The sequence below is a fragment of the Gambusia affinis genome, linkage group LG17, assembly GCF_019740435.1.
Source record: "Gambusia affinis linkage group LG17, SWU_Gaff_1.0, whole genome shotgun sequence".
Lineage (NCBI taxonomy): Eukaryota > Metazoa > Chordata > Actinopteri > Cyprinodontiformes > Poeciliidae > Gambusia > Gambusia affinis.
In genome coordinates, this window is record NC_057884.1 from 26,028,954 (window position 1) to 26,046,030 (window position 17,077).

The following is a 17,077-nucleotide window of genomic DNA, read 5'->3' on the forward strand; positions in this document are numbered from 1 at the left end:
TTTTCCCTGTCGCTACCTGAAGTGAGCATTAACCTTCCGCTCTTCAGTGCTGCCAGGTCTGAGAACTGTTTCCTGTTTATTTTCATTAAAACTCCTCATTTCACATCAGCCTCACCGCCACCACCAAACCACAACTCATGACAGAAGGATCCGACCAAGCTGAAAGGTGAGCAGCAGAATCCATCATGGACCCAGAGGAGTGGCAGGAGTTATTAGAGACCATACGGGAGTATGAGGCTGCCATGGCCAAGACAAGACGGCTTGGATTCGCCATCCGTTTGGGTCTGTTGCTGGACTACTGGGTTCCACGTTTTCCGCTTCCTGAGCTGGTGGCATTGCAGAGGGAGGCAGAGTGGGAGCGTGAGGCAGCGCTAGCTGTCATGTCTGGAGAACCGCTGCCTCCAGCACCGTTCCTGCCGCCGCCGTTCCTGCCGCGCTCCCCGGCGCCTCCCGTTCCTGCGCCGCTCCAGCGGCTGCCCGCCTGCCGCCCGCTCCAGCAGCGCTACCACTCCCGTTCCTGCCGCCCAGCCGGCGCAGCTCCCGTTCCTGCCGCCGCTCCAGCCGGCGCCAGGCTCCCGTTCCTGCCGCCCGCTCAGCAGCGCACAAAGCCTCTCTAGTGCTTCCCCGAGACTCCTAGTGCTTCCCGAGACTCCTAGTGCTTCCCCGAGACTCCTAGTGCTTCCCGAGACTCCTAGTGCTTCCCGAGACTCCTAGTGCTTCCCCGAGACTCCTAGTGCTTCCCCGAGACTCTAGTGCTTCCCCGAGACTCCTAGTGCTTCCCCGAGACTCCTAGTGCTTCCCCGAGACTCCTAGTGCTTCCCCGAGACTCTAGTGCTTCCCCGAGACTCCTAGTGCTTCCCGAGACTCCTAGTGCTTCCCGAGACTCCTAGTGCTTCCCGAGACTCCTAGTGCTTCCCCCGAGACTCCTCGTGCTTCCCCCGAGACTCCTAGTGTTTCCCCCGAGACTCCTAGTGCTTCCCCCGAGACTCCTAGTGTTTCCCCCGAGACTCCTAGTGGTTCCCCCGAGACTCCGAGTGGTGCCCCCGAGACACCAAGTGCTTCCCAGAGACTCCTTGTGCTCCTCGTCCGCTTGCCCAGGACTACCTTGTGCTCCTCGTCGCCTGCAAACATCGAGACTCCTTGTGCTACTGTTAGCTTAATTTGGAAAAAGCTTGGCTCTCTTGTGCTCCTTTTCGCCGCCCCGTGCGCCCAGAGACTCCTTGTGCTCCTCGTCGCCCATGCGTGAGAGACTCCTTGTGCCACGGTTCGCCGCGTGCAGAAACCACAATGAGACTCCTGCAAAGCAGCCAAGATACAGACTCATTACCTGAGACAGACCCAGAGACTCCAAAGACAGAGACGGAAAAAGCAAAGACCTTGTCTTGCGTGCGTGCTGCCAAACGGCAGAAATCGCCACGTGCGGACAGCCTCCGTGGTTCCGCCTCGCCGCGCGGACGGAGGGACAACCTGTGGTTCCCGCCTCGCGCGCGGGCGGCCGGACCGCCTCCGTGGTTCCCGCCAATCCCTGCGCCGTGGACGCCGCGGACCGCCTCCGTGGTTTCACGCCTCCCTGCGCCGGTCTCTGGAAGACCTCCGTGGTTCCCGCTTCCCTGCGCCGAGTGGCCCCCCTGACCGCCTTTGGGCTCCGCTTCCTGCGCAACAAGACGGCGCGGACCGCCTCCGTGGTTTGCCTTCCAGTGCTTCCGCCCACCCAGTTGGGTTTGTTTTGTTTGTTTTGGACTCTGGACCCTTGTGTTTCCCAATTATGTTGGGTAGTTTTTTGTTGTTTATGGACTCGGGACCCCCATCCAGCTCCCTCCGCCCACCCTCGTTGGGTTTCCCGTTTTGGGCGTCTGAAACGCCATTTGTTCAGATATACTGTCGTACAATTTTTTTCTGTATGTTTATTTCTAGTTTCCTGTGTGTAAACTGAGTCTCTGTGTTGTCAAACTGTTTCCCGTGATTAGTCCCCAGGTGTGTCTCGTTCCTGATTACCCTCTTGTTGCATTTAGTGTCACCTGTGTGTGTCTGTCTTTGTCGGATCCTTGTCTGCAGTCAGTGTCGTCAGTGTACGCTCTTCGTCTCAGTTAGAGTCGACTGTTAAGTCCTCGCTTCCTGAGCCCTGTCGCTACCTGAAGTGAGCATTAACCTTCCGCTCTTCAGTGCTGCCAGGTCTGAGAACTGTTTCCTGTTTATTTTCATTAAAACTCCTCATTTCACATCATCTGGGTCTACTGCGTTTGCCTCACCGCCACCACCAAACCACAACTCATGACACTTATTTTGTATTATGATTTGTAACTGAACAATATGTTTCTGTATGTACTCGCTTTATTACAAAAACCAACAGTTGATTCTAACTGTTAAAACATAAACAACTTGTCTGTCTGTCGGGTTTGGAAAGAAAATCTGGACTGATTCTAGTCATTGTTCAAAATGTTCAGGAAACTTTGTATTTATACATATAAAATGTTTAAACAAGGTTTTCCAATTGTCAAATATATTTACAACTTTATTGGTTCTACTGTCTCTCCAACAAATTACAGCCACAAAGTAACTTTATGTGGAAACGACACCATTTCTATGAAAACTAAATAATGTAAATCAACTGAGCTACAACAAAAGAAACTTTCAAAAATGTAAATAATATTGAAAGAACACATTATGAAAAAGGATCCCTGCACAAGTCAAAAGGTAAATATTCTTTATCAGAAACTATTTAAAATGACCACAGTAATAAGGAGGGATCTCTCCTGGTCTTCCACTGCCGGTGAAGCCCACAGTCTTTATATCACCGGTGGCAGGAAGAACACGTTACAACAGCAAGAGGAATCCGGTTTTCTGCCTGGAATGACTCTGAAAATTTACCCCAGTTGATCTGTTAATGAAAAATTGATTTCATCCATCCATCCATTTTCTTTACACCCTTCTTCCCTAATGGGGTCAGGAGGGTTGCTGGTGCCTATCTCCAGTTGCGTCCTGGGCGAGAGGCGGGGTCACGGGGTCACCCTGGACAGGTCGCCAGTCTGTCGCAGGCAGTGATGTCAGTAACACGTTAATTTGTAACGCGTTACTGACGTCGGACCACTTTTTTCAGTAACCAGTAATCTAACGCGTTGCTGTTTCAAATCCAGTAGTCAGACTACAGTTACTTATCAAAATCATTTTTGCGTTACTATCTTCTTTAGTTATTTAATCGTATTTCCTCTTGTTCTTTGACCGACCACGTCTCTCGACATGTAAACAATGGAGGAATTTTGTTGGTGGAAAAACTGGAACTATTTTCAGTTTCTGTCGCCAAGTCCGATTATTATAAGCGGCTTTGGGCTTCGTTTTTTTTAAGTCGCTTGTAAATTTAATGAGTGGCGGGTTGCACCTTTTTGGGCTCGTTTTTGATCGTGAAGTTTCTCATTTGGGTTTGGAAATAAGCAGAGACTCATAATAAATCCCAGAATTTGTCCGTCATAAAGGTAGTTTTACTCAGTCTCTCCCTGTCCATCATTTCCAGGATGATCCGTCCCGCTGTGTCTTTGTTAATATTGTCAATCAATATATTACCTCTGAATGTGCGTCGAGCTTAAGCGCAAACACAGAACCTGGAGACTGTTAAAGAAATAGTACTAAGTTAGCTTAATTTGGAAAAAGCTTGGCTCTCTATTTCTTCCTATTTCCCGGGTCCTTCCAGCGAGGAGTGTGTGCCAATCAGGAGCAACATGCGTGATGACGTCACAGAGTTACAGCGTTTAATCCAATAAGAAACCACAATGAAGTAACAACACAAACTGCAAAGCAGCCAAGATACAGACTCATTACCTGAGACAGACAAAGAATAAAAACAAAGACAGAGACAGAGAAAGAAAAAGCAAAGACATGTCTTTGGAGAAGGCTGATGCCAAACGGCAGAAATTAACAGTGCAGCTTTCTGATTTATTATTACTGTGCACGAACTTTTATAGTGGAGGAGTTTCCTAACTTTTAATGTATTCATTAAGGCGTACCCCTGGTTCGACCAACCAGGAGCTCTGTATGACCAATCAGACGCTACCTTGGACGCCAATAAAACTTAGAACTTCCCTTAATTTCACGCCAGAGATCAAAGGCCATTTGGTCTCTGGAAGAACAATGGAGCAAGCAGCTGCATCCTGGTCTCCTGGGCTCTAAGGCCATTTGGGCAAATAAAAGCATACAACAAGACTTCACAGATACCTGTGAAATTCGGAGTGCCTCCCGGCCAAATCAAGTAATTTAGTTTAAGGAAAGATTATCTTCACAAACCTAGTTTTGCATTGAGCCTCTCCAAAGATTTGAATCTTTGCCTTATCACATACATCCTGAACAGTTTTCTAATACTAAACAACACATTTTCATTGAAACAATTTCCATTTGATTCAGATATTATCATAGACAGTACAATTTTCAAATACATTCAGCATTCACCATTCTAAACTTAGATAATACACTTTAATTATAAACTTGCTATTAATACTTAGAAAAATGTTAATGATCTCAACATTCTATGTTGCATTTTAGTTCAAACCCTGCCAGATGTGGTTATAAAACCTTTTGATGTTCTGTGAACCCAACCGGCTTCTGCCCTGCACTAGATGCTAATTTCGTGGCTTCCTGAGCCCTGATAACAATCCTAAAAGATCTCCTTTGATCTGCATCTAGTTCCTGACCTTTGACATTTACTCTGGTGGATAATTTCCTGTAAATTCTTCACAGAATATCTGTTTAAAACTAAGAAATTTATACAACATAGAATGTTCAAGATACCTTTTAAACATGACATAAAATTAACTGTTTAAAGCATTAGAAATAATCATTTTTCTTAACAAGACCAATATGAACAGCGCAATAAACGTGAAAACAGCCACGAATGAACGTGTCCGTAGTTGGTAATAATTATAATGGAAACTTAACGCCTTTATAATTATTAATATTAAGATAAGTGTCACAAATCTGTGCAGCCATCTGAGCTGTGGAGCTGCAGGAGGAGATCTGTGCGCAGTGACATCAAACACAGAACCTGGAGGCTGGGGGAGGGGGGGGGCTTTAAAATCCTTCTTAGAGTTTTCCAGACAACAGTGGACCACACAAATTACTCACCTTTTTTTTTTGTACAATCTCCTCTTCAGTTCAACCTTATCAGTGGAGACACATTGTTGATGGTGTCATTATAAAATAGCTTACAATTAAGTTTTGGCAAAGATCAATGTGATTTTCACAGGAGGCGGAGCGTTGTTGTTAGCAGCTGCTGAAAGTAACTAAAAAGTTACTTTTAATGTAACTTAGTTACTTTCCAAATCAAGTAGTCAGTAATCTAACTAAGTTACTTTTCAAGGAGTAATCAGTAGTCCGATTAAAGTTACTTTTTCAAAGTAACTATGCCAACACTGGTCACAGGGCAACACAGAGACACACAACCATTCACACACACACTCACACCTAGGGAGAATTTAGAGAGACCAATTAACCTGACAGTCATGTTTTTGGACTGTGGGAGGAAGCCGGAGAACCCGGAGAGAACCCACCATGCACAGGGAGAACATGCAAACTCCATGCAGAAAGACCCCGGGATGGGAATCGAACCACGGACCTTCTTGCTGCAAGGCAACAGCTCTACCAACTGCACCACTGTGCAGCCCAAATTGATTTCATGTAGTTAAAATCTAATTTCACATGTTTAGGTGAAAACAGTCAAAGGTCCTCACCGTCCAGCCAAGCAAAGTGAGTCTTCTTCCTGAAAACTGGGTCAGACACAATGAAAGGACCTGCAGGTCAATGCCAAGGTGAGGTCAGCTGTGTCTCCTGGGTCAGAACCTGGGTCAGAACCTCCACCTGGAGAACAGCTTCAAGTCCATGCAGAGGCATCTGGAAATAAAAAACCAAATGAATACAGAAACAGGTGCATTGCAAGACTGTGAAACAGGAAGAATGGCTCTGACACATGATGGATGAATCTGACCTGTGAGGTTGGTGCTATCCTTTGTACCTGCACGGTGAAGAGCATTAAATAATAATTAACACTTTATCTCTCTCAGTATTTTATCCTTTCATCTCTCATGGTATAAAAACGCTGTCCAAATAATGAATTAAAATGATTATTTTTTAAATCATTTAGGGTTTTAGTCTCATTTGCACATAAAGATACAAAAATCAAAATGACTATCCCTCTGTTTTCTGCTGCCCTTTGTCCCTAACGGGGTCAGGAGGTCAGGAGGGTTGCTGGTTCCTCTCCAGCTACGTTCTGGGCGAGAGGCGGGTCACCTGGACAGGTATCAACATTACTAGTTATGTGTACATTTAAAAAATGAACCTTAATTTGTGCCTCGGCTGCTTTGGGATAGGTGTGGTCATCAGCACACAGTCTGTAAATATACAGATATTTTCTAAGTGAAAGATGAATGAAAGTCCAAATAACATCCAAACTGCTTCAACACTTTTAACTGTTCAAAACTGAGCATGGACACAACTTAACAGCTACTAACATAAAAGAAAAATGTTTTTACACATCAGGAAATATACAAATTGGTAGAAAAAGAGGCATGTTTGAATGAATCACTGTAGATTCTTTAACATTATTGTTACTGTTTTGTAGGATTTAATAATTTAATAATAAACTGTGGGAGGAAGCCGGAGAACCCGGAGAGAACCCACCATGCACAGGGAGAACATGCAAACTCCATGCAGAAAGATCCCCGGCCGGGAATCGAACCCAGGACCTTCTTGCTGCAAGGAAACAGCTCTACCCACTGCACCACTGTGCAGCCCTATTTCACTAATTTACAGCTGTCAATTATATTTTCAACCTAATCTAGAAAAGCATATTGATTTACTATGTGAAAAAAGTTAAGAAGGTAAAAATACCTTTTGCTGACTTTGTGAGTTTTGCATTGGTGATCGTGTGCCGAACACCAGAGGAAGAACCTAATGTGTGTTTGAACTTCTCTCTTTTATTTACTTCAACGCAGCTCACAGTTCTTAAATTCTGTAGCTTTTTTTCTTTTTCTTTATTAAACAATTTTGAATAAGTGTACAATATCACGTAGCATGTACATACAAGAAGAAAACAAGTCTTACAGGCTTATGGCACACACAATCATAAGACAATAAAAAAAACTAATATAAAAAAGCAAAATAAAAATATAAATTAAAGTTTATCAGCCATCAAACAGGGATAGCAGAATGACAAAAACAAACAGAAAAAGATAAAGGGGCTTCAGTTCTCTAATCCATTCAGATCATTCTAGACGTTCTAAAGTTGTATTTCCTGCTTGTTTTTCATCAGTTTTAAGGTTATGAAGTGTTTGACCATTAGGAGGTTTTTAAAGGCTGAAAAGTCAGGATTTCTATTTTCTCATTTCCAGGAGTGGATGAAGAATTTGGTGAGGATCAGCAGGTTGTTCAGAATGAGGTCTAAATATTACATCCTCTCTTTTTAAAGGATGATGCAGGAAATGTTTTGATGAGATCCAGTCCTGGAAGTTTCTCCAAAATGTTCCAGTTTCCACACAACAGAAGAAGAGATGATCTGTAGTTTCAATGTCACAAAAGGTCCAGCTGTTGGAATCAAAGTTGAATCTTTGTCTTAAAGATTCCCTGGATGGAAAAATATTGAGAATTTTAAAACAAGCTTCTTTAGCTTTAGGACTTAGAGGTTATTTAAGGTCAACAGTTCTCCACTTATTGACCTCTGAATCAGAAAACAGATTTAAAATGGAATTTTTTATTTGGTCTGACAGGAAATATAAAATTAGTTAGATGTTGATGCATCTGCTTGTTAGAATGACTTTTGTCCAAAAGGTTAAACAGTTGAAGTATTTGAAGGTTAGCTGATTGAATATTTATATTTTAAGCAGACATATTTAAGAGTTACATTGTCTCCCCTCATCCACAGCACTGATAATATGCTTGGTAAATAAATAATCTGTATGTACAGTCACTTGATGTGTTGTGCAGATTAACGTGGACCTAATGACACAATGGTGCCACAGTCCGGTGTGTTATCCCACTTTAGCTTCAATGCTAAAGTGGGATAACCCTTTAGCACACACACAAAAGCATTACATAACAGCTTTTAACACATATTTCCTCCAGATACAGTTGGTATTTTGCAATGCTTAATTGAACTCTACAAAGATACACTGGTTACGGATAATAATTTTAAAAATATTTTTTAAACAAAACTTTTTCATCATCACAATGTTTTTGTATTTTTTTTTACTTGGGAGAAATTTTTCTTCATTTAATAATTGTGAGACAAATTTACTTCCATAAGTTTAAGGCACTTTATAAGGTAGGAAATTAAAATGAAAACTCAATAATACCAATAAACAACTCATTTATAGAACAAAGATTAATTTATATATAAAGTTAAATATGACTAAAACATTTAAAAAAAAAAAATTCTCAATTTTCTAGGGCTAGCAGAGAAGGCCCTGCTAACAACCCACCGCTGTGCAAAGTTTACAAAAGTTTATGGCGCAAAACCAATCCCCGCCAGAAGATGCAGTAGTGGCACAAAAGAGAGACGCCTTAGCTCAGTGTGAGCGTTAACTGAACAGCGGAGCTACCGTCACAGTGAAGCCATTCCTGAAGAAACCGATTTCTGCTTCCACAGGTGCGTTAAGTGCTCAGTAATGTACAGGTAGCATTGTTAGAAGTGTTTGTAAGTTGAGGACAGTGTTTTATTGGAATATATTCCATTTAGAGATTTTTCTGTGCAGTAGAATTGACGGTTAACGGCCGCTAGCCTAAATGCTAATTACCGTTAGTGTGACCGTTAACTGCCGTTAGTCGAAATGCTGCCGACCGTTAGCTTCCTTGTAGAAAAGATTAGACAGTTTTACGTTGTTTTCTTTTTTTATTTTAGGTTAGAAGATAGTTTCCTGGAATCTTGTATCTTATATTTATTTAAAAACTGGTCCACTGTAAGTATGAAGCTGGAGCTTTTTTCTATTCGCAATGTGACGTTTATGATTATTTGTAACTGGTGATTAACCCGTTTAATCCCAAATATTTCCTTCAAAATAAGTGCACGCATTTCAAGCCTTAAACCAAGGCCGTGCAGAGACTTTTGGAGGCGCGGAGGCTCAAAGTTAAAACGGGCACATTGAACAAGATCTTAAAAGGATCCAGGACTAGTTGAACATGTTGGATAAATATGTTGCAATTTTCCTGTTACTTAAAAAATGCTGTTTTTGATATGCCAAAACTCATAATTATTTCAAAAAGGTACATCTTATGTTATATTTTTCACCCATGGAGGTCGCCATTTTTTTTACCGATGGGTTGATGACATCATCAAGTCCATTCTGTAATGGAGTCTACAGAGTAAACACAGGAAGGCTAACTTTACCCCAGTAATTGTTTGTCTTTGACTTGTGTCATTTTAGATAATACCACATTGTGGCACTGTTGGCTATGATAAAAAAAAAAGACATGATAAATAAAAATGAGCAAATCTGGATAATGACCCACATGAAAGAAAGGAGGGCGCAGTGCGAGAGCTGGAGAGGAACACAACGAAGGACCTAATCTGGACCTGGGACGTTTCTCCACAGCACTTTGAGCCATTTATACCAGCAGAACCAACAAGGCTCTGACAGGTGAACGTTACCTTAAAGAGCTAAAAATAAATGGCATGCTGCTGCTGAGACAGGCAGATCTGGACTGTCTTTGAAATAATAACAGGAGCGTTAACTGAGCTATTACTACTGGAAATGCTAACTGAGCTATTACTACTGGAAATGCTAACGGAGCTATTACTACTGGAAATGCTAACACAGCTATTACTACTGGAAATGCTAACGGAGCTATTTCTACTGGAAATGCTAACGGAGCTATTACTACTGGAAATGCTAACACAGCTATTACTACTGGAAATGCTAACGGAGCTATTTCTACTGGAAATGCTAACGGAGCTATTACTACTGGAAATGCTAACTGAGCTATTACTACTGGAAATGCTAACGGAGCTATTACTACTGGAAATGCTAACGGAGCTATTACTACTGGAAATGCTAACGGAGCTATTACTACTGGAAATGCTAACTGAGCTATTACTACTGGAAATGCTAACTGAGCTATTACTACTGGAAATGCTAACGGAGCTATTACTACTGGAAATGCTAACGGAGCTATTTCTACTGGAAATGCTAACGGAGCTATTTCTACTGGAAATGCTAACGGAGCTATTACTACTGGAAATGCTAACGGAGCTATTACTACTGGAAATGCTAACGGAGCTATTACTACTGGAAATGCTAACTGAGCTATTACTACTGGCAATGCTAACTGAGCCATTACTACTGGAAATGCTAACGGAGCTATTACTACTGGAAATGCTAACGGAGCTATTTCTACTGGAAATGCTAACGGAGCTATTTCTACTGGAAATGCTAACTGAGCTATTACTACTGGAAATGCTAACGGAGCTATTACTACTGGAAATGCTAACGGAGCTATTTCTACTGGAAATGCTAACGGAGCTATTACTACTGGAAATGCTAACGGAGCTATTACTACTGGAAATGCTAACTGAGGTATTACTACTGGAAATGCTAACTGAGCTATTACTACTGGAAATGCTAACGGAGCTAGATCACTGGTACTGAATGTGAAACCACTACCAACACCGGACAAAGTTCGAAGCCTAAACCTCTGTTGTCTAATCGGACACAGAGCTACAGAACCACTTCCCGGATCACGCAGTCCGACCAGAGGTGAGTCTCATTACTGTGTTTCATTATGAACCTGAAGGCAGCAGCAGCTCCCACGGCCAACTCTTCCTCTTCCTCTGTTTGCTTCTCCTCATAATCACCTCTTGTTATTTCTGATCGGTTTTGATGTACTCCTGTTCAAATTAAAAATAACATTACTCATCACTGTTTTGGCTGGAGGGGTCAGGCAGTTGGACCATTACATGTCATTTACCCAGAATGCATTGCAGCATGGACAACATGGGGACATTCCTGTGAAAATATTTTATTGAAATTTACAAAACCTAAATAACTTACAGTATTTCTACTGTATTGTTTTTATATGTCCGTCCATCCATTTTCTGTTCACCCTTGTCCCTAAGGGTGGAGAGAGAGGGAGAGAAGATATCAACCATTGTCCCCCATTAAATTTTGGATTGTGGAAGACATTAAGAATAAAGCAAGACTTAAACTTTTTTTGTTGTTTTCTGCTGACTTCCACAAAGGGTTGCTATGAAAAAAACCTTTGTACTGATTAACAGGCAGTAGTTCCCGTCCATCAGTTTCATTCAACAGGTGGGCTGCAGGCTATGATCCACTTCTTGCATTATTCCAATTATTCCATTATTGTTTTGGAAATGTAATAAATTGTTTTCCGCCCTCTGGGTAATGGCTTTTGGGATTTCATATTACCTCTGACAACTTGGCCCAAGATTATTTATTATTTTCCTCAAAACCGGTTAATACTGTTGGAGGTTCAGTTCCTCTAGATGAGGGGTGTTTACTTTGGACAAATTGTGACCGCTGATTGGTCAGATGTTGACAAACAAACACGAATGATTGGGGAGGATTGCTCTACGTCAGCATGGGGGCGGAGTTAGCGTCGTGTCAAATATCTGGTCAATTCAGACACGCGCACAACGGCTACAATTTCATCCAGACATATTTCATCCACCATTGTTCAAAGTAACCAGGAGAAGAAAAAAAGTCCAGAGGCTCCAACGTGGATTGTCATCTTTGTTAAATAAAAACTAAATACAAAATGTTCAGCAAAGACATCTGAGCCTCCGTTATTACATGATATTTTGGTGCTACTCTCAATTTCATCAGCCATTGTACAAAGACACTGGCAATGGAAAACAACGGTTCATCCCAACGCGTGTTTAGAGCAAAATGTCAAGCGTCTGACCCAAAGTGCGTTGTGAAGTAGGGCTGAAACGATTCCTCGAATGATTAACATTCCTCAAGGAAAACTGAACTGAAGAGGAGATTATACACAAAATAAAAAACGTGAATAATTTGTGTGGTCCACTGTTGTCTGGAAAACAGTAGAAAACTGTTGCCTGTAACAACACCTGAACAGAATCACGGTTGACCTTAAATAACCCATCCCCCATCAAACACACAGAACTCAAAATGAAATACGCCCCCTGGTGGCAATAAACACAGAAAAGGATAAATGGTTCCTACAGTTACAGTGTAGCTTTACGGACAAATCGCACAATAAATTTTAGATCATCCCGGTCTGAACAAACGGGTGGCAGAAATCATCTTGACGGTTCATGGCTGGTAGATGAGTTTCTGAGTGTGATGAACAAAGGTGCCGTAAATATCCCGAATCGCTCCCCCAGTTTTTACTTTCGTCCCCTGGTCGACCGGTTCCCTGACTTACGTTTGTCTGTCCTCTGGTTTGTTTCCTCCCATCTTACATTCGTTCGTTCGTTCACCTGACCCCCAAACTCCAGGCCACATTTCCCGTTTTCTCAAACCCAAAGCTTGTCAGGTTATGGGGCAAGGTCAGAGTTCATCTATTAAACTGACTGGAGATGACTACATAAACTAAAACCTGGATCATAGACATTTTGTATAAGTGTATCTGTCAGCCTCTTTATTATTAAATTGAATATAATTTCAGATCTTTGTATAACTTTTCTTCTGGTTAGCTTAGAAAGTGAGATATTGTTACAAGTTAGTTTTCTAAACTACAGAGTCACTGTTAGAGATGCTGAAATATGAAAAATTGGAGTGATATTGATATCTGAAAGTAACATCAGTGTTATGCCAGCTTTACCAATATTTTATTTTATAATTTTTTTTTATCTAACTACTCAATTAATTGTAAAAATAATTGATAGATTACTCGATTACTAAAATATTTGTTTACAACAGCCCTAGTGTGAACGTAAAATTAGGGTTTTCTTCCTAATATGAGCAACTCTGCAGTTGATTTAAACTTGTTCAAACGGTTCCAGGAAGCTGAGAGCTTCATGTTGGTGAAACCAGGAAGAGCTGAAGGTCAGACAGAATAACAGACCTGTCAGACGTCAGATACTCCAGCAGTCAGAGTCATCGCTGCTTTTCCTATTTCTGTTCAGGGAAAAAGTTTAGCTTTAGTTGTTTCCTCTTTCTGTCTGAGCAGCACAGAATTGCCTCCAGTTCCCTGCAGGAAACAGGACGTTCCCTCTGCTCCCTCAGGCGTTTATAACCGCGAGCTGCTCAGGAAACAAGAGAACTGCAGCTTCTGCCGGCTTCCCTCCCATCGTATCACCTGCCGGTGCTAAGCCCCGCCCTCAGCAGGTGTACCTCCATCTCCTCCTCTCCTGCAGCACAGTATCGGAGCTGCTGCGCATCATGAAGCGGATCGTGCTGCTGCTGGTTCTGACTTGGGCCGCTCCGGCCGCCCGCTGCTACCCCTCAGGCTTTGTGTCGGAGAGCTGCGCGGACATGACCCCCAACCACTCCGCCGCCCCCCAGACCGCCGCCACGCCGTTCACTGTCAGCGCGGAGCGGAGCGACCCCGCGCCTGGAGGACAGGTCACAGGTCAGTCACCGAGCCTTCAAAGGTACAAAACACTTGACTGCTCCTCTAAGCAGTCAAGTGTTTAATAATTTAATAATAATTTAATAATTTTTTAAATAATTTTATGAATACAATTTTCATTGAATCAGAAAATCCTTGTGTGGTCTCCTTTAATGTTACCCCACCAAACGAGCCTGGTGGACGTAACACCTTGTTTTTGTCCGGCTGATTCCCATTGATGACTGATTAACAGGTGTTTGTTGAGCTGCAATCAGTTGGATGAGGCACATTAAAGCAGGGAAACCTCTGAAACATGGAGGACAGTGTAGGACAGTGGGCCTTGAGGACCAGGGTTGGGAAACACTGGTCTAGTCACAGGACAAACAAGAACCAGACCAGTTTACACTGGGAGCCAGTTTCTCTCTACTCCTCCGCCTGCCAGCAGTGACTCAGCAGTGACTCAGCAGTTTCTGCCTTTCACAATAAAGCTCAGACACGGTTCGCTATGTTTCTTGGTGTGTAGCAGGAAGTGGTCCGTCACTGATCTTCCTCCTCCCTCTGGTTTCTGCAGAACCAGAACCTCCCATCATGAAACAGCAGAATCTTTACTGGACTGGAGCTTCTGGTCCCAGTCTGACAGCCTTCCTGTTCTCCAGTCTCTCTCCAGGGTCCAAGTTCTGGTCCGTTTACCGGGTTCCTGTTGGAGGCCAGAGAGCCTGGGGGTCTGCCTGCTGTGGGCTCGTTTCTACTGGGTTCTGATCCGGCTCGGCTCCTCACTTGTTTCCAGAAACCCGTAAGTGCTCCACCCACCTGTACTGAAACACATGACTGAACCTGGAACCGGTCCAATGCAACCCTGATGGTACCAGAACCAGAGTGACCTGGGTCCAGAACCAGGTCACTCCACAGAGACTGCAGGATTCACCAGAATCAGAGATCTCTAGTATGTGTGTGTGTGTGTGTGTCCTCAGAACTCTGCTGTCTCCCACTCCTCTGCCTCTCCAAAGACCAACATCCAGGTGACGTGGCAGCCGGATCCAGACAGAACCGTTGGAGCGGTCCAGTTCCAGTGAGGATCAGCTGGGTCCTTCAAGGTTCTGCTGTGGTTCTGCAGCTCAGTCTGGACCTCAGCTGCTTCTCTCTTCTCATTCCTGCAGCGCCTCCTTTGTTCAGAACTACAGAACTTTCTGGGTCGGAGTGAAAAGTCCGGTTCTAAGTCTGAATGGGAGCTGGGCTGCTGATGCCGGTACCCAGCCTCCCGGCACCCAGCCTCCCGGTACCCAGCCTCCCGGTACCCAGCCTCCTGGGCCTACTGTGAGTAACTGTTGTTCAGCTGGAGTCCGGATTTAGTTCTGATTCCAACCACAGAACCTTCCCAGTCATACAGGTGGAACCGGGCCGTTTGGGTCTGAGAGACCAGAACACTTAGTCAGTTTGACTTTAAAACTACAACCAGAACTTTCAGATCAGCTGCAGCTCAAGAAACATCAGAACCAGTTCTAGCCTTTGGGTCAGAACCAGACATAATAAAAGGACAGATGCCTCATGGACCACTCTCACTTATTCTCGCTGACGAGACATCGAGCCGTCTTCTTGGAGAGGTTGTTTGTCAGGTGCCATAAAGTATCAGAGAATTTAATCGATCACAACTCGCTAAATAAACAGATTTTAATGGAAACCTGATCCAAACAGTTATTATAGCCTCATGTACAAGGGCACTTATTTATATTTGAATTGGTTCGGCATATTTAAATATTCTTAGTGGGGAAAACAGAATAGAAACAGAATATTCTGATATGATGTTTGGTGAGAATTTTATGAAGTACACAACCAGTCATATTTTTTTCTTATCTTATTTTTTAATATCAATACATATTTATATCAATATACAAACACAACATGCAAATATTTCAGAGAACCAATGATGATTAAATAATGACTAATACTGAATAGTATACTTTAGGCTATGCATATTTATAGGTACATATATAAAGGTTTTATTCATGTTTTCCAGACAAGGAGTTTTGGCTTCACTGATCCAGCAGATCCATCCTGTGCTGTGAATCCGTTTCCTCTTCTTTCTCACATCATGTCTTTAGGAAACCGTCAAACAACGGGGGACTTGGGAGTGAAAGAATTACATATAAAAAATTATTTTGGGGGCGTGCTGTGGTGGCGTAGGGGGCAGCGCGACCCACATTTGGAGGCCTTGGGTCCTCCTAATCGTGGGTTCGATTCCCGGACCCGACCGACGTTTGCCGCATGTCTTCCCCCCTCTCCTGTCACCCTACTGTCATATAAGGGACACTAGAGCCCACAAAAAGACCCCCCGAAGGGGGAAAAAAAGTAAAAACAAAAATGTTTTGCCCCTTGTGTAAACTTAGCTGTTGCATATACCAATGTTATAATAATAATATATTATAATAATATCTATAGTGTTTTATTTCTAACGTAGCACTATTGTGTCAGATAATCTAAAATAATGTTAGGGATTAATTACAACATTAAGATTTACAAAGTCTCAGTTATGTTTCACAGCTGTAGCCGGTATCACACTGGAAGGTTGAGCTGCAGTTTGCTGGCTGAGATGTTGCAGTCACTGTGTCCAAAGAACACAGAGTCGCTTGCTGCTTATTTCTTAATCTGACACAAATGTGTGGTTCTAGAAAAGATAAATAATAATACAGCATCAGTGTCTGAATAATCCCTAAATAATATGACTGAAATAAGATCTAATTAACTGCAATATTAATGCTTACACATATGCCGTTTCTAAATAAATACACAACACAAAAGCCCATGTTTTGTAGCTCTTATTAAATACTCATATGGACAAAGCAAGCTATCAGTTAAGCGTAAAAACTGCTATATTCAGCTAAATAAACAATATTCTTAACTCCACTGTCACTTACTTGTCACTACAAATCAAAGGACAACAAGTTAAACTATCCAAAATGTGAACGGTAAACTCTGCAACTCTCCCTTTCCTCATCTGGATGCTTCTCGCCAGTGCTCCAACAGGTTTTCTGGCGGTACTTGACTTTTACCCAGGGCTAGGGCACCCAAAGCCCACAAAGAGGTTGTTTGACCACCCCCTTGGACCTCCAGACATCCAGGAGGCACATGGAGCTCATTTAGCTGGGCAAGTAGCACCTAGGCCCACATTCAGTGATGTGGGGGGAATAAAAACTGCCATTTCACCAGAGGCACCTTTGCTCCCCCATGGCAGAATGGTTAGGAAACTTGCCTCCCACCCTGGAGAGCCAGGTTCAATTCCAGGAGCTGACAATACTTTTCACTGTTTATATGTGGACAACCAGGGTGGCCCATGGACCTTCTGTACCTAGGAATGAAGCACCCTAGGCCCACTGGAGCTATCCTGGAGCACACTCTGGTTGTGGACCAGACTCTGGTTCTGGAGAACCAGGGGGACTCATGGAGGGACTGTACCCAGGGATGGAGCACCCTGGGCCCACAGGGACCAGACTGGAGCAGCCCCTGGTTCTCCAGCCCCTGGTTCTCCAGGCGCTGGTCCAGTACTGGTAATGGATCACCAGTACTCAAACACTTAGGA

General features: G+C 43.1%; 1 protein-coding gene and 1 long non-coding RNA gene across 4 annotated transcripts in view; one reads left to right on the top strand and one right to left on the bottom strand.

The window, feature by feature from the left end:
* Nucleotides 1-2,735: 2,735 nt before the first annotated feature.
* On the bottom strand, nucleotides 2,736-6,032 carry LOC122819417. The gene is made up of 3 exons (XR_006368610.1): nucleotides 5,969-6,032; nucleotides 5,715-5,874; nucleotides 2,736-2,878 (listed from the first exon to the last, which is right to left on the bottom strand). It is a non-coding gene; the product is annotated as an uncharacterized LOC122819417 (long non-coding RNA).
* A 2,208-nt stretch (nucleotides 6,033-8,240) lies between these two features.
* The window catches only part of LOC122819418 (putative ferric-chelate reductase 1), a 60,503-nt gene continuing 51,666 nt past the window's right edge, over nucleotides 8,241-17,077 (top strand). For 2 of the 3 annotated variants that reach the window (XM_044096145.1, XM_044096146.1), the window contains exons 1-5: nucleotides 8,428-8,623; nucleotides 13,123-13,524; nucleotides 14,160-14,296; nucleotides 14,475-14,572; nucleotides 14,661-14,817. In XM_044096145.1, coding sequence (XP_043952080.1) covers nucleotides 13,335-13,524; nucleotides 14,160-14,296; nucleotides 14,475-14,572; nucleotides 14,661-14,817 — 582 coding nt within the window. In that variant the 5' untranslated portion in view covers nucleotides 8,428-8,623; nucleotides 13,123-13,334. Of the gene's footprint in view, nucleotides 8,300-8,424; nucleotides 8,624-13,122; nucleotides 13,525-14,159; nucleotides 14,297-14,474; nucleotides 14,573-14,660; nucleotides 14,818-17,077 lie in introns of those variants that run through there. The other variant, XM_044096142.1, reaches the window with a different exon arrangement.